We start from the raw sequence: 25,197 nt of genomic DNA on the forward strand, positions 1-25,197 counted from the left end.
GGCAACGACTTTACTAAGGAAAGTTAGTTTATTAACTAATATAAAAATAAATCTACCATAGCAACTATGACTCAAATTGAGCCAGGATGCCTCACCCATGACACCCAACCTGGTCAGTGAGGTCCTACAGGGACCTCACACCCTCCTAGGCTGGCTCTAATTACTGGGCCTTTGACCTGGAACCTCATGAAGGACCTCTCACAGCGTAGGGTCTGCAGCCAGCTATGTTTTCTCCTCAGCCTACAACCATTATATACCATTTCTGTGTTTCCCGTAGCTTCTTTCTTTTTAGAGGGTAACAGAGCTCAAGAAAAAAACTCACCTGGCCAATGCTGGGTGGGGAAGGAAAAAGAAATTATTTTAAGATGGGTTTGGGGTAGTTTGGGAGTACTAGTAGACCCAGATAAACCGAGAAGCTAGAATGGGTATCACTGAAATGCACTGAGGTCAGAGGCCCATCAGTTTTTCACAGAAAGGGCAGAGCTGGATCAACACTGAAGGAAAGAAAGGACCATTGTTACACTGGGGAAGTCACACCCAAAGAACAATAAAGAGGACGAAACGTGGAACAGAACGTACTTTCTTTTACATTTTTAAGATGAAAGCATTTTAAGATTAAGATTCCTTTTAAGAAAGGAATCTGGAAGCCAAATCACCAAAGAAAAAGTGAAATAATGATAATGAGTCTTTAAATAAAATGAAACATGGAAGGAAATAAAGAACTCTTTCCCTTCCACCTGACTTTGTCCAAATTGTTAAAAAGGTCGTGTTAAGTCAGTCTAGTTTTGCTTTATTGGCAGCAGATACATGTGATCGGACACATCGGAGCAAAAGGAGAGAACCCAGTCAACATCTCTCAGGTAGACGGGGAAGGATGGACGCAGAGAGGAAGGGAGTGTGTGACTGGAAGTTCTCCACACGCCTCATGCTCTCTCTTCGTGCCCACAGTGTCTTTAACCCACACGCTCGGATCACAGGAAACATCGTCCCCAGGCACAGAATGATGACCATAAGCGTGTGCTGCGCAGCAAGCTACCGAGTGCCATGAAGCCCACGAGAAGCTCAAAAGAGCGATTTCTGTGCACGGAAGAGGAAGAGGCTCCACACACCAAAGGCTCTGCTTTATACGGTCTTTCCACGTGGGGAGGTAACGCTGTCATCCCTTGAATCTGAAAAACCAAACAGTAGACAATGCCAGTGACGGAAGAGGTCTTGCTCAGCTCCCCCACTTGGGCAGGGTGAAAGCGGTGGGTGGAAGTGGGTTGCCCAAGGAGTCATCCATCAGGGGACTCGGAGCCTTAGGGATGGGGAGGGGGGCGGGGCAGAGAGCCACATACGCCTTTGGGAAGGAGAGATACAAACTCAGCTCTGTTGCTTTTTGAAGCTCTCATCCCATCCTATTCCTGCTTCATTCCAACCTTAGTTGATCAGTCAATCTCCCTCTTTGTAGAGGGTAAAATCAGAACTTCTCAGTCAACCCAAGCAGTGACTGAACAAATAAATTATCAGACATATCAAAAGACAACTGAAACACTGGATTTATGGATATTTGTCTGTTCCTTAGATTTTACCTGTTGGGGATTAGGTAAAATGTGACATCTAGTTTTTTCAAAGATGAAAACAAAGTAGGGCTTACCGACCACTCTGCATTGTCTGTCTTGGAGCATCTCACGTTCACCGGCAAGCTAAGGACAAGCTTGTTGAAGGAAAGACCTTCCTTTTTAGCCCATTTAAACTTATTCATTGCATCCATGAAAGAAAGGTTTTTATACTGCTTGGGGCTTTTGATAATGAAAGGCCAGGTCCTGAATTTAAAATAACCACAATTAGTTATATTCAGAACAAAAGCATTACATGTCTCCCTTATTTTTCAACATTCTAAGATAGACCTCATACTTGTCCATTTTACACACACAGAAAACCTAATACAAAGGATTGATTGATTCATCAGCAATTCCAGAAGATATACAGGGACTAAGGAGTCTTTGGAAAAAAATGAAATTCCTTATTTTAGTAGCAGATGGGTACTACTCTAGACAAATAATTTTGACCCAGAAAGCTTCCCCCAGCCTCACAATCCTTTGCTTATTTGTTTTGGCTCTCCTTAACAACAATATGCCTGGTACATGTTCCGTTGCACAGAATTTAACGCTAATGGTGTAATAAAGAAATGTTACTGTAAGACATGGAAATTTCAGTTCCATAGAGTTGAAAAGCCTGACCCCTATGGGCTGCCCTGTTTTGACTTGCTTAAGTCATAATAAATTTTAAAAAATATGAAACTGAACCAGGATTTTTCAAATTTTACTGAGAAAAAAAAAAAAACTCTGCTGAAGATAAACTCTTGCTTCCACTTGCTATTTAAAAAACAAAACAAAACAAAACACATTAATGGCCAAGAAAGAAAGAAGAAATCACAGAAGAATAACACAGTCTGCTTGAAAAGTTACTCCTCCAGTGATATTTTTCATGTAAGTTTTATGTTATTGATTCCTGAAAAAAGAAAAACTGTTAGTGTTGGCCGACCACAAAGATTTACATGAACTAGTCTGTGAGTCTTCCCAGAGATTGTCATGGGTCACCAGCAGGTATTTGATACCCATAACAACCCAAGAAGATGGTCCAGGAATTACTGATTGATTAACCTCCCCCTAAGGAATTTACACTTACCATATTTGATCTTCAAAATTTCTTTTTAAAAAATATTTATGTATTTGAGAGAGTGAGCGAGCACGTGAGCAAGTGGGGGTTGCGGGGAGAGAAGGGGGAGAGGGACAGCATGTTCCTAACTGAGTAGGGAGCCAAATGCAGGGCTTGATCCCAACACCCTAAGATCATGACCTGAGCCAAAACCAAGAATCCATGGCTTAACAGACTGAACCACCCAGGTGCTCCTACAGTGTCTTTTTAAATCCGTGGAAAGCTACAGGTAGGTTTTCTTAAAAGTCTTAAAATCAAATATTAAAAATAAAATTTGCTTTTCAAAGAGATAAGGTGTACATCTTTTAAAAAAGAAAATTAGGGGCGCCTGGGTGGCTCAGTGGGTTAAGCCTCTGCTTTTGGCTCAGGTCATGATCTCAGGATCCTGAGATCGAACCCCGCATTGGGCTCTCTGCTCAGCAGGGAGCCTGCTTCCTCCTCTCTCTCTCTCTCTCTCTCTCTGCCAACTTGTGATCTCTCTCTGTCAAATAAATAAATCTTTAAAAAAGAAAAAGAAAATCAGTTTCATAACCAATGAGAAACCCCTGAAGGAAATCACCAGCCTGTAACCCCCAGAAACACCACAAGGTGGCACTAGAATCCGTACTAAAGCGCTAAGGGAACACCCTCAATGCGTTTTCCACAGCCTTGCTGGAGAGAGCGAATAGTGTATTGTTGTACATAGATGAAATATTTTAAAAAGTTTTGCTGCTTAAATAAATCAGTAAACTAGTACTTTTCTTTTTGAGATTTCACAGCGTAAATAACAGAAGTAATATAAACACTTGTAAATTTACTGTAAGTGTATGGAAAAGGATGTAGAAAATATTCACATGTTCAGAAACAGCCTGACTAGGGCTGGTGACAGGGGCTGGTGATCCTCTCTTAGATGGAAGCTGGACTCATACTTATTGTCTCCTCTGCATTCCTGCTGCCTTTGTCCAGACCTCTATCTGTAATGACATCACACCAACAAACCTCCTACCCCTTCCAGCCTATCCTATACCACATTTCCGGATTACTCCTGGAGAAAAGGGAATGGAGAGGCGGAAAGTGAAATCCTAAAGAGGTAAATATTTACCCTGTGTATTTTTCCTTTAAACAGTAAGCTTTAAGCTAGAAACAGATAACCTTGAAGTAGCAAGTCCTGCTCTCATGGGGACTCAGAGTTGGTTAGGAATACTGGGAATAGTTTAGAAATTAAAACAGTTTCATTTCTTTACATCTGAGCAGTGTGTAAATGTCTACTCAGATGCAAATATAAATAAGAAGGTATTATTTACGTATCACCATAGTTGATAAAAACAAACTACATTAACATCATGATTTAATATTGGTGAGCAATTTCCCTTTGTAAATTCAATCTAACTGACAAGTTCATTTAAGAATATATAGGTAAGTGAAATGAACTTAGACTACCCGAAATAATTTTGGGAAAAGAAACAAATGACAAAGTTTTGGCATTTACATGGTCTTATTTCAAGACTTATTATAAAACTATGATAACAGAGTGTGACATTAGAGTAAGGCTAAGCATGAACATCAGCAAGACAGAATTCAGAGTCCAGAAATAGTATATGATCCAATTACTTTCAATAAACATTTCAGGGTAATTCAATGGGAAAAAGGTACTGTAAACCTTGGGTGGGGGGGGACAGGAAAAATCTTCATAACCTTGGGTAGGCAAAGACTTCCTATACAGGATGTCCAAAGTAAAAACAAATAAAAAATGATAAAACGGGTTTCAAAAAGATACTGTTAAAAATGGAAATGAAAATCTTCACAGACTAGGAGAAATTAGTCGTAAAAATATATCTGACAAACAGCTTATATCTGAAATATAAAGAACTCTTTAAAAATATAAAGAACTCTTACAACACAATAATAAGAAGATGAGTAACCCAACAATGCACAAAAATTTGAACAACTAAAAAGGAACATATATAAATGACCAATAAGCATGTGAAAAGAGAATCAACATTGTTAGTCATAAGAGAAATGGAAAATAAAACCACAATAAGATACCATTCCATACACTTAAGTAAAATTTAGGAGCTCTTATACATTACTGGTAAGAATGTAAAAAGAAGCATCATTTTGGAAAGTACTCTGAGAGTCGTATGAGGTAAACAAATCCAGTGATTCCAGCAGTCCATGCTAGCCCAGAAAACGGAAAACATGTCTGTACAGAGACGAATACAACACTGTTCATAGCAGCTTCCTTCGTGATCGCTAGAGACTGGACACAATCCAAATATCTTTCAACTAGTGATAAATAGAGGAAGAGATGAACACAAGGGAATACGACTCAATGATAAAAAGGAGTGGACGGCTGATACACCAGCAGAGATGAATCTCAAAAACATTCTGAATCAAAGAAGCCAGGCACAAAGGAGTACATACTGTAGGATCCCATTTTTATAAAACCTAGAAAAGATCGGACTAATGTAGCGCTAGAAAGCGGACTGGCAGCTTCCCAGGGCTTCGTGTGGGAGGTGGGATTGTCTCCAGAGAGCTGAAGGGAACTTGTGGGGGTGATGAAAATGTTCTGTAACTTTTCCGTGGTGGGGGTAAGTAGGTATACGCATCTGAGAGTGAGTGCATTTTGTCATAGGTAAGTTCTACCTTAAAGATTTGACTTAAAAAAAAAATAGTAAAACAGAAATAAAAACATACCAACAAGCCAATGGGCAAAAAAAGACAGCATCATGTCATACACTTTATAATCTAATTGTTGAAGAAGAAAGCCAGGAAATCTGACCTAACAAGGTATAACTCCTAATCCTTTCGACACTCCAAGACTAGAGGAATGTTGGGAAGCCCCCAGTAAAGTTGTCTCACTGATGGAAGAGAAACTTCTGGGTCACAACAGATTTAACCATATGATGTAAAGCCTCGGACATTCCCCTCTGGAAAGGGACTTGGTCCCAACCAATTAGAAAACTTCCTTGGGGGCAAGGGGGAGGCAGGGAACATCTGGCTGGCTTGGTCGGTGGAACATGTGATTCCTCATCTTTGGGTTGAGTCTGAGCCCCAGGTTGAGTACTTAAAGGTTGAGCCCAGGTAGAGAGTACTTAAAAATAAAATCTTTAAAGGGGCACCTGGGTGCCACCCTAGGTTGAGGTCCGACTCTTGGTTTCAGTTCAAGTCACGATCTCAGGGTCGTGAAATCAAGCCCTGCATCAGGCTCTGTATTCAGTACAGAGTCTGCTTAAGACTCTCTCTCCCTCTCCCACTGCCACTCCCCCTGCCCACTCTCTCTCTCTAAAATAAATAAATCCTTTAAAAAAAATCTTAAAGAAAGAGAACTTCCTCAGTAGATTTTCTTAAGAATATCTGAGAAAGGAATAACCCATCCTCTGTAATCCCAGAGTATATAGTCCCACCTCTATATGTCTATCCCCACAGCCCTTTACCCCAAAATATGGTAAAGTGTGTACATAAAATATGTCAGCCAAACCTCAAACTGTGGTGTGCAGAGACAGAGGGCTACTGTCAGATTTTCTTAGAAGGTAGACAAGAATTAACCCATATTTTATCAGATCAAAGAGCCGTTTTAGACAGAATTAACTCAGCATAAGCAAGAAATGACATAACAAGCCTGCAAACATAGAGAAAGAAGAAATTATATCATGTTTCATGAAAAGAGACAGAAAAGGCTGACTCTAGAAGAAAATATAAACCGGTTATACCGAAGAGAATTCCCACAAGTGTTTCATATACTAAGTTTATTTAATAAGAGCATGCATTTAATTAAACAAGAGCTCACATACAAAAATTTAAAACAACAGAATGAGATGAAAAGGGAAATAGCAGACCAATGGAAATAAATTTAGGCTAAAATAAATTTAGCACCAAATAAATTAGAAAAAAGCAAGAAGCAGAAGAACCCTCCCAAAAAATTATGAGAAAACACTTGTGAAAAATTCCAAATAGATTAGAAAATACTTTGTAGATATAAGAAAAATTTTCTCCTGAATTGAAAAAACATATATATATGTAATGAAAGAGCACCCTGTGTTTCAGGAAAATTTAATGCAGATGTTGAACACTAAAATATGTTCAGTTTAACTTATGAATTCTACAGGTAGATGAAGAATACTACCATTCATCCAAAGAGAGCTCCCAAGGGGGAAAAAGTGGTAGGGCCCCAGAATGTTATATCCAGCTAAATGCTATCCAGATATAAATGCAGAAATTCACAAATATAAAAACAACAAACAAAAAACAAACAAACAAAAAACAAACACAAGGCATAAAACACTTGGAAATCCTTGTTTTTTTTTTAAGATTTTTATTAATTATTTAACAGAGACACAGAGAGAGAGGGAACACAAGCAGGGGGAGTGGGAGAGGGAGAAGCAGGCTTCCTGCTGAGCAGAGAGCCCCGTGCGGGGCCATCCCAGGACTCTGGGATCATGACCTGAGCTGAAGGCAGATGTTTAACAACTGAGCCACCCAGGTGCCCCTTGGAAACCCCTCTTGATGAACCAACTTGGAAATAACATTCTGATGAATAAAATGAAAGAGCTCAGAAATGTAGAAATCCTATAAGATTAAGGATTACCGCTGAATCTATTAAAGTCTAAAAGGTGCATTAAATATTGTGGGAATTTGGTTTGAGAAATAAAGGGGAAAATTTCAAAACTTGAAAATGCAAAAATTATAATCTAAGTGATAAATGTTTGGAGGTATGGAAAAGGGATGTGGGGGAGAAATGTGAAAGTATGAATGTCCTCATCCTTTATGATTTGAAGTCAAAACCTGTAGTGAAACAAATGTGTGCAATATTTTAATGCCTTCTACAATCTCTATTCTCAACATTTGAGACCCTTTTATAAAATACTACTTCTTATGGTTAAAAAAATAGAAGCAACCATGTTTATCTGAAATTCAACAACTGTTCATTTTTAGCTTCATATTTTTATATACCTTTTTAAAAGATTTATGTATTTATTTATTTGACAGAGAAAGCCAGCCAGCACAGACAGGGGGCGCAGCAGAGGGAGAGGGAGAAGCAGGCTCCCCGCTGAGCAGGGAGCCTGATGCGGGGCTCGATCCTAGCACGCCGGGATCCTGAACCTAAGCTGAAGGCAGATGCTTAACCGACTGAGCCACCCAGGAGCCCCATGTTTTTATATAAATTAAACAAAATTATGATTTAATGTGTTATTTGAAACAGTACAATTATAGTCTTTATAACAGCATTTACTCTTCTTTATAGCAACACCACCACAGAAAGATCTCTGTAATAACATTCATAATGTTAGCACTGTTTATTTCTTTTTTTAAAAAACATTTTATTTATTTGACAGAGATCACAGTAGGCAGAACAGCAGGCAGAGAGAGAGAGAGAGAGAGAGGGAAGCAGGTTCCCTGTTGAGCAGAGAGACCGATGTGGGGCTTGATCCCAGGACCCTGAGATCATGACCTGAGCCAAAGGCAGAGGCTTAACCCACTGAGCCACCCAGGCGCCCCAGCACTGTTTATTTCTAACAGAATTTGAGGTGATTGCTTGTGCCTTCTTTTTGAAACCTTTTTTTTTTCTTCCTGCCTTCCTTAAAGCCCTTATAACAAGAGTGAAAGATTTTTACACATTATAAATGTGAAGGAATTTTTCTTACAAAGAAAAATTACACACAGATCCCTTGATTCTTTTCTAGAAATCGAACAAATGACATCAAACTTTCCATCACATAAGCCTCATTGGAGGTACGGAGAAAGGGTCAATGTGTGGTGCGGCAGAGAATACAGAATTTATCTAAACATGTGATCTAGTCTGTTATCTGATCTTTTAGGAGTCTTTCCGCTTTTCCTTAAGCCGTGCCAGATCTGTAGGAGGCAGAGGGAAATCACAGCCCCTTCAACAGCAGATCTGAGACAGGATGTAGTTATCTCTACTTTTCTACCAGCAATTCCTCTAATCCTAGGATTGTTACAGAATGTTTGAAACAAGACAGTGCACCTAACTAATCATTACATGAAAGGCATGGAATAGGGTAGTAGGGGTTATACATTATAGGATACTCCCTTGAATATGGTCTCCTGAAACCAAATTCACAATATTCTTTTCAGTAAAACAGAAAAAAAAAATCACCTAAGCCGTTTCTCTTTCTGGTCTTTTAGCCAGTCCCTTGTTTGTCTGGCTTTTAATAGCATCTATGCCAGTGCGATGAACTCACTTGAAAGTCTGATTTAAAGCCTAAAAATGAGGGCACTCGGGTAGCTCAGTGGGTGAAAGCCTCTGCCTTTGGCGCGGGTCGTGATCTCAGGGTCCTGGGATCAAGCCTACATGGGACTCTGCTCAGCAGGGAGCCTGCTTCCTCCTCTCTCTCTACCTGCCTCTCTTGTGATCTCTGTCTGTCAAATAAATAAATAAATAAATAATCTTCACCCCCCCCCAAAAAAATAAATAAAGCCTAAACATGAACTTTACAACAGAGGCTCCTTTTCACTTGTACTTTTGAAGAATAAATAAATTTCAATCATGTAGTTAAGTGGTTTTATGTGGGCAATGATGTCTCAAAACTGGCCTAGTTCTGGGAAACAATTCTTAAAACCCAACTTCAGTATTTCCTGGGTGAGACCAAAGGTACGGACTCTAGCAGAGCTCCTTGGGACTAGAGCATTTTCAGAGGACTTACACAGGTTGAACACACAAAAAAATAATTGGGCCAGAGAATGCATTTTGAATCATCAGCTTATGAAACAAAGAGCTTTGAATGTCCATTTGTTTTCAACGTGCTCTCAGATTAACCCTTTAAAGGGAAAAGTTTCTAGTCAATATATTAAAAAAAAAAAATTCTAAAGGGGAAAAAATCTACTAAATCTTATTAGGAACAATATTGATATTTTAAAAATAAGACCATAGGGACACCTGTGTGGCACAGTGGGTTAAGCATCTGCTTTCAGCTCAGGTTATGATCTTGGGGTCCTGGGATTGAGTTGGGGGGGGTGGTCCCTGCTCAGCGGGGAGTCTGATTCTCCCTCTCCCTCAGCCCCTGCCCCCTGCTTGTGCTCTCTCTCAAATAAATAAATGAAATCTTTGAAAAAAAAAAACACCAAAAAAAACCAAGACTAGATCCTAGTGTTTTTAGAATGACATTTTATATACTGTTTTGATAGTCATTACCATTTTATTTTTTTGCATATGTAATTATTTATTTTGAATAAAAAGGCAGTTATCTATCTCCCTATCAGAGACACAACAAACATTATCTCCTACATTGATTATACACCCTCTGACGTGAAATAGTCTTTGAATCTCTCAGTTTCCATTTCCTCTTCTACAAAATTGGGATTGCAAGTCCTACTCTACCAATTGGAATTGTGTGAAAACAAATTAATTAAAATTATACATAGAGAAATACTTTATGAACTACAACCGAATTTACATAAGCATTTTTTCGTTTGAATTTTAGTAGATACAGACTTCTGTTCTGGTTGTCATTGGGTTGTCTGAGGAGGAACTTACTAGAACATATTTACAGATAGTGTAATTTAAAAAGATGAGAGCTCTTAGTTCATCGTTTACAATCTCTATAATAATTTGGAATAAAAAGTAGATCATAATTACATGCTACTTCAGTGAATGCATTTGACCACATTCTCATGATGTGTTTTTAACCCTCTCCTTAAACATATCCCCTCAAAAATCTATGTGTACCTTTCACCTAATTATATCAGTCTCTTTCATTAGAAAACTCTTCCTTATATTAAAACAAAATCTATGCTCCAAAATTTCCACCAGCCACCCTAATTCTTCTTTGTGGTATTGCTAAGAATGAATAAAATCCTTTTTTTCTACATTGACCTTAATATATCCAAAGCAGAACTTTCCATTTCTTCTTCAAATATGTTCCCCACAGCACATACATCACTGTTTTCTCTTTCCTCTTCTTTTTCCCTTATCACCTCTCTGAGATGCCATCAACCAACGAGTCCAGCGTGTGCCACCATGAGAAGGTAACCTTCTTTTTTTTTTTAATATTTTATTTATTTATTTGATAGAGATTCCAAGTAGTCAGAGAGGCAGGCAGGGAGAGAGAGGAGGAAGCAGGCTCCCTGTTGAGCAGAAAGCCCGATGTAGAACTTGATCCCAGGACCCTGGGATCATGACCTGAGCTGAAGGCAGAGGCTTTAACCCACTGAGCCACCAGGCGCCCCAGAAGGTAACCTTCTTGTAACTGTTTCTCATTAGCTCGACTGCCACCCCCTTGGTCCCAGGCACATTCGCCTCACAACACAACACAACTCAACCTCGCCATCACAACAGTCTCCTGGTTGGTATTTATTTTCCCAGTCTGGTCCTCCTAGAATCATTTTTCAATTCAGTAGCCAAATCAACCTTGTTTCTATCCTACAATGGCTTCTTTGCACTTAGGACCCAAAGTCTTTATGTCACTTATAAAGTCCCATGTGACCTTTATGTTGCCTATAACATCCCTCCTGCTGTCAGACCTCCTCACTTAACTCTCTACCATATTTCACTCTGTTCCAGCCAAACTCACCTTCTTGCTCTTCTTTGAACATGCTACCTTCATACCCACCCTAAGGTCATTACACTGGCTTTTTGGAAAGAGTGTACCTTGTATCTTTCCATGGCTGGCTCCTCATCACTTAGGTCTCTACTCAAATATCACCTCCTGCCATGGATCAAATGTTTGTGCCCCAAATTCATATGTTGAAATCTTAACACTCAGGTGATGGTATTAGGAGCTAGGGTCTTATCCCCTCATGGGATTAGCACCCTCATAAAAGCAGCTTGAGAAATCTCCCTCCCCCACTCTGCCCCATGAGGTTACAGTTAGAAGATGGCCATCTGTGAGCAAGTGAGTCCTCACCAGACGCTGAATCTGCTGGCGCCTTGATCTTGGACTTTCCAGCCTCCAGAACTGTGAGCAATAAATTTCTGTTGTTTATCAGTTACTCTGTCTGTGGTATTATGTGACAGCAGCCTGGACAGACCAAGACACCTTCCCAGAGAAGAGTTTACCACCCAACTGACAACAGCTACACACTTTCTTCACTGTTGCAATTATTTTCATAACATTTACTAATACCTGAAATTTTATATTTATACTGTTTATTACCCCTCTCCCACTCCAGAATATAATCCCAAGAGGGCAGAAATAATATAGATCTTGTTTATTATTTTATCTTAAGTAGTTTCTATGATGTGCGATTGTCTGCAATGAGACAGTGAGAGAAGGTAGTAGGCCTGAGAATTCCTTACTTAGAAATGCCTGTTTCGAAGGCTGGCCTTTGGCTGGTGTCAGCAAACCTAAGTAGTAAACAATTTCCTATTCTGATATAAAACTTTCTCTAAATGAAGAGTGACTCATTGTGCCTTGACTATTTGTACAAATAATGCAATTTGTGTTGAACATCTGCTTTCCTTCTAGGAGTCTAGATTTTAGTACTTACTAGGCAGAGGACACCTATGTAACCAGCTCTCAATAAAAACTCTGGGAACTGAGTCTCTAATGAGTATCTCTCATTAACAACCCTTCATGCATGTCGTCATCCTTTGATGCTAGTAGCATTAAGTACATTCCATGTGATTCCTCAAAAGAGGTCTCTTAGACACTTGCTTTGTGTTTTCTCTAGACTTAGCCCATGTGCCTTTTCCTTTTGTTAATTTTGCTTTGTATTCTTTCTCTGTAATAAATATTAGCCATGAGTACAATAATAGCCTGACTCCTTTAGGTCCTCTTAGAAAAATCACCGAACCTCGTGGGAGTCTCAGGGACCCTGGACATACCAAGCAAGAAGCTAACCTCTCACCCCAGCTAAAAATAATCAAAGAGAATAAGACTTAAAAGAATTCCATAACGTGGTGATAAATCCAATATGAAAATGAATCCCATCCTTCTCTGAGGTATACTACCCCACTATGAAATCCATTTGGTACTTACGTGACTGGCCTATAGATCTCCTTAACACCAATGAACTGAAGTTGTTCCATAATGTCTGGAATACTGGCACACCGAGTAAGATTAATTCTTGGGTAATAAAGAAGGTATGAGAGACACATTTCATTTCTGGTGCTTAATCCTCCCTGAAAATGAAGATATTTTATTTAGAGAAGTGTATGTTCCACCAACTCTGACACTTAGAGCACACAAGCCACCAATGTCATACAATTCCCTCCAATATTGAAATGTGATAAGTCTGAAACTGAGCAATAATAATCTGAGTGACAATTTGATTTTTAAAGAGGTAGAGACACATTGAAAAATTAATAGAATGATGTCCATCTCTTTAAAAGTTTCCTTTTTTAAACAACCTAATAATCTCTTTCAAGTTTTGTTCATTTGATGAAAACTATTTGCCACAGTGAACATTTGAAAGGATTATGGGGATGTTTGGTTAACATGATACCAATCAGTCAGGTCAATGGAATCGTTCCTTGGCTGCACTGAATTTTCTATAATCTTGTTGTCATGTATAAACATAAGAAGACACATACCACAGAGAAGATAGATTTCAAATTTCAAATCAAGGCGATAAATTAGATATTGAAAGTAAAAAGATTAAAGCTCCTCAGGAGAACACAATCTAGAACTATTACATGTTACAGGGTTGAATTTTCAACCAGAAGTTATTAAACATAAAAAGAAATAGGAAACTATGATCTGTACTCTGAAAATAATAAAGTTACCAGCAGAAACTGATTGTGAGAAGCTACAGATACTGCATTTAGCAAAAAGTTAAAAACAGATAAAAATATGTTTAAAAAGTTAAAGATGCTCAAGTAATTAAAGGCAAAGACATCAAAAATAAGTAAACAAATAGAGAATGACACCAGAGAAAGGAAAACATAAGAACAAAGAAAATAGAAATTCTAAGGTTAGATATTACCATCATTGAATAAAAAATTCTCAGGATGAGTTTAACAACAGATTTGAGATGGCAGAAGAATCAATGACCTTGAAGACAGAACAATAGAAATTTTCCAATCCAAAGAACAGAGAAAGAAAAGAAAAACAAAACAAAACAAAAAACTAAAAAAAGTGAAAATATTCCAGAAAATACTTCAAAATATGGTATTAAATGTTCCAACAGATCTGTAATTAGATTTCCAGAAGGAAAAGGAAGAGAGAAAAGGGTAGGAAAAAAATACTTGAAAGAATAATGGCTGAAATCTTTGCAAATTTAGTGAAAAACATTTACAGACCCAAGAAGCTCAACAAATACCAAAGATAAATTTGAAGAGAGCCATACCTAGACACATCATAGTCATATAGCGGAAAGCCAAAGACAAAGAGAAAATCTTGAAAGCAACAAGAAAAAAATGACACATCACATGTAGGGGACCAATGATATGAATGGTAGCCGACATTTCATCATAAGTGATGGAAGTAAAAAAGAGATATTGGGATTACAGATTCATGGGCTGCAGGGAAAAGTAAATTAACCAAGAATTCTGCATCCAGCAAATCATCTGCTCTTCAAAAAGTGAAGGTGGAAAACTTGGCAGTATTGTTCATAGTTCTAAATTAATGCAGCAGCTAAAATGCAATGATTTTACAAATTGCAAAACACAAGTTTTGCAGGATTAAGCAAAGGGAGAAGCTAATCTACAAATGAGGTTACAAGTGATGCTTCATTAAAAATCGTATTTAATTTATCCTTCAGCTGGCTATTCAGAGTGGTACTAAATTGTAGGAAGGGAGCCCGGCATTTGTATCCTCCCACGAACCAGTCACTACAGCTGGCTGCCCCACTGTGGGGAGCATGACTTCAGGTGGGGCATTTCCTGATACCAAAGGCAATGCCCAGTGAATGACACGGTTGTGAGTTATCATCAGATACTTTCAGTTTAGCTGTGCTGGCTTTGAAGAGGCCACCAAAATATCCACTAAAATAATAATGTATGATGTCTGTAGTAAAATATTTCATGCAAACAAAATCACATATAAGGCACAAAACAAAGCCAACACCTGTGGACTGACTGCACCCTCTGTGCTCATTTTTAATTCTCCTCTTCCCCATCCTAACTGAAGATGAGGATTATCTCACCACTTGATTAATCATTCTATTGTCTTTCAAACCCTTTACTTTCCATTTACTGACATACATAGGCATCCCTACATCCACTTACATTTTGTACGTTCTACAACTTTAGGTACCCCCTGGGGTCTGCTTAACTTGTCCTTTTTTTTTTTTTTTTTTAAAGATTTCGTTTACTTATTTGACAGACGGAGATCACAAGTAGACAGAGAAGCAGGCAGAGAGAGAGGAGGAAGCAGGCTCCCTGTTGATCAGAGAGCCCGATGTGGGGCTCGATCCCAGGACCCTGGGATCATGACCTGAGCCGAAGGCAGAGGCTTTAACCCACTGAGCCACCCAGGCGCCCCTTAACTTGTCCTTTTTATTCTTCTGATACATTCATGTTAACATGCATGGCTTTCACTCATTAATTTTCACAAATATACAGTGTAAATATATTCTATGGACATATTATATTGTATTTATTTGTCATTTTTTTGATAAACAGTTGGGCTGTTTCCAGCTTTGTGTTCCTGTGTTGTCACACGCTACCACAAATATTTTATATATTTCTCTCCAGGAACACTTCCTGCAAAAAGAAACTTAAGGTGAAATCCACAGAGGAATGGAACTGGGTAGAGCATCTGTGAATCTAGAGCTTTGCCGGATGATGTCATGCTTTTCCCCACGGTGGTTTTATAAATTTACATTTAGCTATATGCAAGGACTCCAGTTTTAGAACATTGGAATTGCAATTTTAAATATTGCCAACCTGATGGGTATAAAATATCTCATTCTGGTTTATATGTGCACGATTCTGATTTCAAATGAGATTGAGCATCCTTTCCTGTGTTTAATATCTATTTGGGCCTTTATTTCTGTGAAATGGTTTCTATCTACTGTTTTATTTTCTATGATCTATTTGTCTTACATTACTGATTTATGAATTTTTCTTTATATGCTGGATATTAATGTTTTATTAATCTATGTAATACTTTTTTTTTTCAATTTAAAACTTGTCTTTTCACTTATTTAATAGTGGTTCTTGGTAACCAAAAGATTTCAAGTAGTTAAACTCATCAGTCTTTTAAAGTTTGTGCTTTTTATGTTTCAAGTTTTTTAACTACTCTCAACAACATAAAAATATATTCATATATTTTTCTCCCAATAGTTTTAAGATTTTGTTTTTCACATTTAAATATTTAATTTAAATACCTGAAATTGGCTTGTTTGTGTATTGTATACCCAGTTGTGCTAGTATTCTTTAGTGGAAAGTCCATTCTTTCCCACCTAAATGGATATTGTGTCTGTTCTAAACCAAGTTTGCATATAGGGGGTTTGTAGGCTAGTCTCCAGGATTCCTATTATGTAACTATTCTAACTCTGGACCCAAAGACACTACTGATCACCATAGCTTTAAAATAAGCCTTCACATCCAGCAGATTGTCTCCATCTTTTACTTTATAGTAGTGTCTTGCCTGTTATTAACCCTTTGCTCGTCTATGTAGATTTCAGAATCTACTTGTTCCATATAAAAGCTAAAACTGAAAAATTTTTAGAAATATGAAAAAAATTAGAGAAAATCTTCACAGCTATGGCTAGGCAAGGATTTCTTAATTAGGATATGGGAATCTCAAATCATAAAATCTCTCTGATTTTTTTTACTGAAAATATATCAAATTAATAGGCCAATTTGAATAGAAGGATTATCTTTATCTTATGGAGACCTCTTCATTTCTTTAAGTTTAGTATAAAGTTTTGTAAATAAGGATTTATAATTTTTTTCCCATGGAGATCAAACACATCTAATATTAGATTTTATTTCTATAGAACTTTGAGTTTTAAAATGCATTTCCTTAAGATAGTTTCTTATATACTAAAGTATAGTTAATTTGGGGGCACCTGGGTGGCTCAGTGGGTTAAGCCTCTGCCTTCGGCTCAGATCATGATCCCAGGGTCCTGGGATCAAGCCCCGAATCAGGCTCTCTGCTCAGCAGGGAGCCTGTTTCTCCCTCTCTCTGTCTGCTTCTCTGCCTGCTTGTGATCTCTGTCAAACAAATAAATTAAGAAAAAATGTGTGTGTGTGTGTGTGTGTGTGTGTGTGTGTGTAGTTAATTTTAGATATCAGTTTTGAGGGGGTTTTAATGTAGAAAATTATAATATCTTTGAATAATGTGTTTTGCTTCTTTGCTTCTTCTTTTCTGATCCATAGGACTTATTTTTTTTTCCTTTCCTAGTACAATGTTGAATGGAAATGATGATAATAAACATCTTTGTCTTCCTCCTGATATTAAACCAATACTTCTAATATTCAAGTGGTTTGATATTTGCTACAGATTTTTCATAACTAAGCTTTATCTGGTTAAGGAAATTCTCTCTTATTCCTGGTTCGTAAAATGTTCTTTTTTTATGACTGTCATAAATCTTATGAAGGTTTTTTCCTATCCCTATTGACATGATCATATGTCTTTTTCCTTCAATCTCCTAATGTAGAATAGTATTATTAATATATTTTCTATCTTAAACCAATTTACATTCTTTAGCTAAACCCAAATTGGTCCTAACATTACATTTTTATATAATACAGAATTTGGTTTGCCAATATTCCCTCAAAGGTATTTCCATCAGGTGCATGTTGTTGACCTCTTGAATACTATCACTATCAAGTTTTAATATGAAGATTATGCTAACTTCATAAAATGAGTTGGTAGGAGGTATTTCCTGGGAGAGACTACGTAAGGCATGAAGGGTCTACTTCTTGAGTGTTTGTCAGGATTCCTCAGTAAATCTGTTGGGACCAAATTTCTTTTTGGGTCAGAAGCCCTAAAGTCATACAATTCATTCTTCTTTTTGAAGTCTTGATTCATCTAAGTCGGTACTCAAGCAGATGGTCATTTGCGACCACAGGTCTTTAATACAATTTGCTGAGGAAAAACTAAAAGACGAGGATAGCTTTTCATGAAAGGGTCAATAAACTATAATGCAAATATTGCCATAGAATCATTAATCTGATAAAATGCTAAAATAACTCTCATTTCACTCTTACAATGTTTCATGCTCAAGACATTCTGGAATTTTGCCCCAAATGGGAATGCTTTTTGCTTTTTCTCTTCTAAAATCAAAGTTTATTCCTCCTTCTCCACAAATGGATTTTAATAACAATAAAAATTTTCTTACCCAAGTCATCCGGGCTCTATCTTTTGTGTTGTAACGACACTCGGTAATTAGGTTATCTCCCTAAAACATAAAAATAAAAGCTTTCAGATTTGGGTTTTAGGCTGTTTTATTTATCTATTTGTAGGCCAATAGTTTTATTTGCTATTTGAGTCGGTTCATTAAGAAATTTGATCCAGAGGAAACTTGATCTACTGAATTCTAAGACTGCTAGTATAATAAACAAGCAAACCAACAAGATTCTCTCAGGCCAGACTCCAGCATGTTCTAGCTGTATGACCTTAGGTAAGAAAAAGAATTATCTGGGCACAATTTATTTATTTAAGCAATAATTTTGTAAAATAGCTGTTATTTTGCACAGCTGTGAAGAGATTAAACGACAAAACATGCATTTAGTTCTTAGTGCAAATGGAACACTTCATAAATGTTAGTCATAGAAACTAGTTACATAAATGTTAGTCATAGATACTAGTTACTGCGATTCCCTCTTCATTTATATTCTTTTCTTTAAAGGTCTTTAGTCACATCTTTATTTCCTCACAACAGACTTGTGAAGCAAAGTAACAGTTATTGTTCCAATGTTTTCTAACCTTTTGAACAATTCTGCATACACAGAAAATAATTTTTTGATGGCTCACCACTCAGAAAGATGGACAGGCTATTCATGGACCAGAGGCAGCTTGCGCTGGGTGCTGGTCCCTAGATTTGATCTCCCTGGCCCACTACTCCAAAGGCCCACGATCAGTATCTCAACACACTGTCCTCCCACACTGCTCTTCCATAACCCCAACGATTGTTGCAAGCTGGATAATTAGCTCTGTCTGAAACCTGTGTTAAATGAAAGAATTATCCTTATCTTTATTTTTACCGAAATCAAACTTCCCCAAACTCTCCTATGGTATTTAAGAAAAAAACAAAACCACAGACACAAACAAAAACAAAAACACCCTCTTATTTTTGCATTTCCAGAATTGCAACCCAAAGGTTTACTGGAAAGTCAAGTAAGAAAAGAGTAATGTTTGGTACTCAGAACCCGAATTTTTCTTCTCTTTTTAAATCAACTTGAGTTGCCCCTGGGAATGGTAAGAAAAGTGAGTTTTGATTTTGGAAATCAGATCAAACACATTCCATCTGGGTTGTGCAACACCCACAGTGGGTGGCTTCAAGAATGTGAGCACGATGAGCAATTCACTTTACTGGTAGAAACCTTGCTAAATCGCAGTAGAGAGATGCCTTGACTTCTCTAAGATACAGTGAAAAAGAACAAAACATTCATACTGGTAAGATTGTTTGTTCTTCCCTTAGATACTGAAACTCCTGGAAATTGAAGTCAAAATCATCATCATAAGCCAGGAGTCTCATTTCCTCCCCTTTGCGAAAATGACGGAGCCTGATGCCCCTGCCAGCCAGGTGAGCGTGGAGAAGAACAGCAAACACATGGATTCCACTTGGCTTCTCAGCTTCCAGAGCCTACAGGCGGGGCAAGCAGAGGAAGACACAATTAGCCCAAATAAGCACATGTTCAGACAGTTCACCATAAAAGAACTTGGAGGGACAACTGAGAAGAAAATCTAAAGCAATTTGAGTGAATGCTTGAGCAGCCAAACATTTTGAATTTGGATTTTTCATGACTTGCTCCTAGCAGTGTTATCTTTGTGAAGTAACATTTGCGGTCAAAAAGGAAAGGGAACTAACGCTTACTGAGGACCTATCAGATCACCCCTAAACGTTATCTTTCTTTTCAGAGGTAAAGAGTCAATCAAAGTCATCTTGACAAAAAGATTCCAGCATGTTAGTAACCTGTAAGTAGAAACTCTTAAAAGGAAAAATGATTCCCACTTTCTGAGATAAGAAAACCAGGTGGAAGAGTGGAATTATATGAATTGCCCTTGGTTCCACGGCTAGTACACGATGTCATGGCAATTTGAATCATGGTGTAAATACCTCAAAGGGCATAATCCTTCCATTTCATCAGTCTGCCATCTGTCTATAATACAGTAGCTTATAATTTGTAAAGAATATGATCTAAGTTAAAACATGTTCATTTAAGAAAAAATAACTGTAAACAGATGTAGCCATTATTAAATATTTTTACATGGTTTTCCTGACCCAATATGGATTTTTATATTAAGTACTCCTGCTCTTTGGTTTAAGTAGGAAGGAAACTGTGAAGCAAAGAGGAAAAAAAAAAACTGAAAATGAATAATGGAAAAAACAAATCTGGATAAAAGGTGAAATTGAGAAATGAAAAAGTGACCACATTGAACCAAGGTAGAAATTGTAAGAGATAAAATAAAGTGTCAAATATTTAAAAAAAAAAAAAGTAGGTCAGGAAGGAAACCATCCTGGAAGGTATTTTTGTCCAGAATTCTACTCTTACAGCTTTCAAGATTTAAAAAAGCAATCAAAGGTCTTGCTACAATGATAAGTAATGGCTTTAGAGCATGACAACAAGAATAAGATGAATAATAATAAGCATGGGATTCCCCAAACATAGTTTTCCAAGAACACTGATGAATCAATAAATAGCAGCTCACAGACTTCATTCTCCACATACCTCTTCTAGGCATTCCAGAGTGCAGTGACCCTCAGACCGGAATTCAGGCATCCCTGGAGGGATGGTGTGGAAGAGGCTTACCCAGAGGCCAGCCTCGATCACCCCAGCATCGTACTTCCTTATGTCTGCTGTATGAAATAACCTCAGTCCAGAATTATCTATTAAGCCTGGAATAAGAGCATATAATTAAAAGCAAGTTTGAGTTCTCAAAAAAGGAAGTTCTCTACATTCAGTTGAATGGATTTGTGAATTTTCCTTAAAACCTCACAAAGGAAAGAATTACAAGTAAAGATTAATGGAAGACAACATTCAGGTTTACAAACAACAGTTAAGGGGCGCCTTGGCTCAGGTCATGATCCCAGGGTCCAGGGATCGAGCTCCACATCAGGCTCCCAACTCAGTGGGGAGCCTGCTTCTTCCTCTGTCTACTGCTCCATCTGCTTTTGCTCTGTCTCTCTCTGTCAAATAAATAAATAAAATCTTAAAAAAAAAAACCACAGGAATGAAAACATAAGTTGTCATATTGTCTGCAACCATTTTTTACTTATACAGTATACCATGGGAGAAATGTTTGTGTTGTCTAGCTGACAATATTCCACAATGATCTAACATAAAGACAGACAGAAGGAAAATTCTAGTCATTCATTAGAATATAGACTAACCCAACAAAACTTTATTTTATATTGTTTTCAGGTAAAGTTCAGTAACATTTCTGTAGACGTAAAACCCCTTTGGTCTAGAGACCACCTGCTGACAGAATAAACTACTGTTGATTAATTTTCTTTATAGTTTGCCACCATTCTTTTAATCACTTAACAAAATAGTCATTCAATCAACAAAAAATACTAAGAATCTATTCTGTGACTAGAAAGCACAACAATAGGCATGTGAGGATGAAAGATGAGTAAGATACATTCCTTCCTGAGACAGTTATCATAAGGAGGGAGAGAATGAGACCCAAACCCTTCATAAATTTGTTCCACTGACTTTGAAAACTAACTGACTCCTTTCTGCAGGGCTGACTTACTTACCTGTCATTACCAAATTGACACTTCGGAACCATTGGCATATACATAATTTTATATTAATTGCTGTGATTATTTTTATTGTCTCTCTTTCTTACTACACTATAATTTCCACCTGGTTTGGTGTGTTTTTCACTCGCATTTAAGCACAGAGCAGAGACATAGTTGGTACTCAGTTTTTGCTGAATAATTGCACAAATCAGTGTAAAATAATAACTTTGAGTTACTTCTGTTGAGAACTTCTTATTGAATCTTCAGACTTTCTGGTTTTGGAATATTAAATAAATAGGTTTAGAAAACTAGATTCAGAAATCAAATGTAAGTATAAGCCCTCTTCACTTAAATATCATATTAAATAATATCATTGCATAAATATTTCATGAGCATATTTATTGTTTTCCTACCACATAACAAAATATTAATATTTTCTAGTGTGATGATTGGTAGCCTTTCATATGTACAGTCAGAAAATGTTTCATAAGCACTATGTTTTGGGAACTAATTTATATCACAAAGAGAAAAATCTATTATCCTACTTCTTGGAAAGTGAGATGCACTTTTTTTTAAGATCAGTGACCACACGTATCCATTTTGCCCAGTTCATGGCTCGTTGATCACTGTTGTCCCAGTGTAATTTTTAAGAGTATCCTCATTTGCTCTAAAAAGTATCCTAATTTGGATGACAAACATATAGGTTAATTCCTTGTAATATTGGGCGGCAGTATATTTCAACCCTGTTAAGATGGGAGTTACAGAACTTTTAAAAATCATAGATAAAACATATAAAGAATAAACTCACCCTCCTTATAAGTCGGATTGTCATAATGGACCTCCAGGAGCACATAACGAGGATCTAACGGAGTGCCAAGGGATAATCCAACATGAGGTGGATAGGAAAAACCCTAAGTAAGGAAAATTCCGTAAGACATGCCCTATAAAAGTCCCTAAATGTTCTTTTCCACTCAAAAACCAACCATCCTCAAAGATATTTCAACATTCTGGAACTCCACGATCTAGAGTGGATATAACAAAATGGCTTAAGGAGAGAATCGCTTCCAATGGAAGGAAAAATAAGCCATCCTCCTATCAGAGATAATGTACAGAGCTTTACTTATAAGTATCAGAACCGAAGGGGGAAATACATGAGCCATGAATAGTGTCCCATCTCAGTAATCTTTGGTCCCACCTCTCCACCAATGGCCCAGGCAAAAATAACAGTCTCGCAGGTGAGGAAGGCATCGGGCATGTTAGGGTGGTAGCACTCGTGGCCATAGTCCAGGACACTGTCGTTAAAGCTGCTGCTGCACTGATAGAGCAGGATGTGGTGGACCAGACTCTCGTGGCCTCTCTGTATCAGCGGCTCGACCTGAACAAAGCACAGACGAGAGGAAGGGGGCCATGAGTCAAACCCCCGTAAATCCCCAGTGCTAGGCAGGAAACTAGCAGAAACGATGATCAGTTTTTCAAGGGAATCCTCCTCTCAACTATGCCAAGGTTATGATGTGGTTCAAAACTAATTTGTTCTGGAGAAGATAACAAGGATAATGATGGTGACGCCGGCAATGGCTAAGGTGAGGTAACCCATGGGGCACCTGGGTGGCTCAGTGGGCTGAGCGTCCAGCCTTTGGTTTCAGCTCAGGTCATGATCTCAGGGTCCTGAGATAGAGCCTCACCTCATGCTGGGCTCCAAGTTCACTGGGGAGTCGCTGGAGGTTCTTTCCCTCTGACCCTCCCCTGACTCACAGGCTCTATCTCTCTCAAATACATAAGTAAGTAAATCTTAGGGGGGAAAAAAAAGATGAGATAACTCTTTCCTCCAGGAATCATAGGATTTACTGATCTGTTTGGGTTTTGAACTCACTTTCGTTTTCCTTAACATTCTGTGTGGCAGCTGTTTCAAAACATGCTTTCTTCCAGGCTACTTTGCCCTTGGGCCCCTTCCCTCTTTTTTCTTTTCTTTTCTTTTCTTTTCTTTTCTTTTCTTTTCCTTTCTTTTTTTTTCCTTTCTTTTTTTTTCCTTTCTTTCTTTTTCTTTCCTTCCTTCCTTCCCTCTTTCTGAGTCACAATGAGTCACACTGTGGCTAACCACATTTAAAAAAAATCAAGATTGTAAATAGACATAAACTTTCTCAGTCTCTCTTCCACCTCAAAATATTACCTTTATTGATCTTTATTGATGGTGACAGATGATGTGTCATTCGTCTATTATCTAGCCAGCTAGCTAGTTAGCTATATCATCTTTCCATTATCAACCTATCGATCTATCATTTATATTTCTATCTGGTGCTAAGCATAGTGCTAGACACAAAGCAGGGCTCAATAATGGATAGTTTTATTTTAGTGATTAAAATAAAATTCTTACTATGAGTATCTGGGAGAGAAAACAACATCGTAGTAATGTGCTCCTGTGACATCACTCAAATTAGGAGAGGAAGTAGAAACCAGTGAACAGAGAAGGAGAGGTCAAGTTGGTTCTAATACTGACATCCCAGTGCATGAGAGCATGTTCCTTCTGTGGTCCCTCCTGTGAGTTCTCTTAATACCACCTGCCCACCTTCCTCAGTCCAGGAACTCGGAAAGAGCTAAGCGCATCTGCAGGTCCCCAAGTGCCGTGCCTACAGGAAGTTGCCTGCAGTAACTTACCTGTGGCTAAGTTACTTAGTTGTACTAAGTACAGGGTTCCAGGGTTCAGGGTTCATTGAACACTCCATACATCTGCTAAAGAAGCCCTAGTGTGTCCCTAAATTTCCAAGGCTTTACCTGCCTTAGAGCTCAACACCTTCACCCTTACCCTAACCATTCAAATGCAGGCAATGCATTTTGAAACCCTTGCTTGTTCCCTGCTTTAGACATGCATATAAAGATAGTGTTTTTAGCTATTCTGTCTCCTAAGGCTTTCCATTTTGATTTTCTACATAGTTTTTTTTTTCTTTCTTTCTTTTTTTTTTTTTTTTCAATCAGAAAATCAAAGCACCCACACAGGGAAACGGTATGTAGTAGGCAGAGATCTGAGTAGGCAGCTGGAGGTCCCACTTTTTCAACCCAGCTTGCCTCTGTGTTGCATTGTGAGTCACACTGCGGCTAACCCCCACACACGCATCTTTAACATCACATTCACAGAAATGACATTGCACATGGCTTTGTTTGCACTTGTTTCGCCTCTAAAGGACCGCGCACCCTGGAGGCAGAAACTATTTTCTATTTTGTTTGAAAATGACAGTTATTGTTCAAGCATGGTTGCATAATACAGGACGCAAACGGGTAGCCTAGGACTGCGATTAGATTTCAGCCCCCACATCTGGTTTGAGTTTTCTCCTGAGACTTCAGTGGGCACCTCGAGCTCCAAGGGAGATGCGGCCCTGCGAGCAAGTCCACAGAAAAAGAGGCACAGGAGACATTTTCTCGAAGTGCCTTATGGTTCAGGCAGAACCTGTAGGTTGTGCTTAGCTCCACAAGGTTGGTCCCAGGAGGGAGCCAGGAGGACAAACGAAGGTTGGTATTGCTGAGGCAGCTACAGAAACAAATGGACTTCATCAAGGCACAGCGAGAGAGAGAGAGAGAGAGAGAGAGTGTTAAGAGTGTGCGTGTAGAATTTATTAAGCTTTTAAGCAGCTTCATGTCAATTTCTTAAAAGAAACTTTTAGAAACAAGTACTTTATTTTATTTATTTATTTTTTTAATACAATGAGTGCCGAAAACAACAGCAAGCTTCTAAGCTACTAGTGCATTCTAGGAATAATAATAGTA

General features: G+C 38.1%; 1 protein-coding gene across 1 annotated transcript in view; it reads right to left on the reverse strand.

Annotated features, from left to right (window-relative positions):
* Positions 1-631: 631 nt before the first annotated feature.
* Positions 632-25,197, reverse strand: part of MOXD1 (monooxygenase DBH like 1) — a 92,085-nt gene continuing 67,519 nt past the window's right edge. The window contains exons 5-12 of the mRNA XM_032843459.1: positions 22,637-22,816; positions 22,250-22,352; positions 20,426-20,592; positions 19,147-19,338; positions 17,872-17,931; positions 12,618-12,760; positions 1,637-1,805; positions 632-1,169 (exon numbers count right to left, since the gene is read on the reverse strand). Coding sequence (XP_032699350.1) covers positions 972-1,169; positions 1,637-1,805; positions 12,618-12,760; positions 17,872-17,931; positions 19,147-19,338; positions 20,426-20,592; positions 22,250-22,352; positions 22,637-22,816 — 1,212 coding nt within the window. The 3' untranslated portion in view covers positions 632-971. The remainder of the gene's footprint in view (positions 1,170-1,636; positions 1,806-12,617; positions 12,761-17,871; positions 17,932-19,146; positions 19,339-20,425; positions 20,593-22,249; positions 22,353-22,636; positions 22,817-25,197) is intronic.

This window comes from Lontra canadensis, unplaced genomic scaffold, assembly GCF_010015895.1.
Source record: "Lontra canadensis isolate GAN:19392208 unplaced genomic scaffold, GSC_riverotter_1.0 scaffold141, whole genome shotgun sequence".
In the NCBI taxonomy this organism is placed as follows: domain Eukaryota; kingdom Metazoa; phylum Chordata; class Mammalia; order Carnivora; family Mustelidae; genus Lontra; species Lontra canadensis.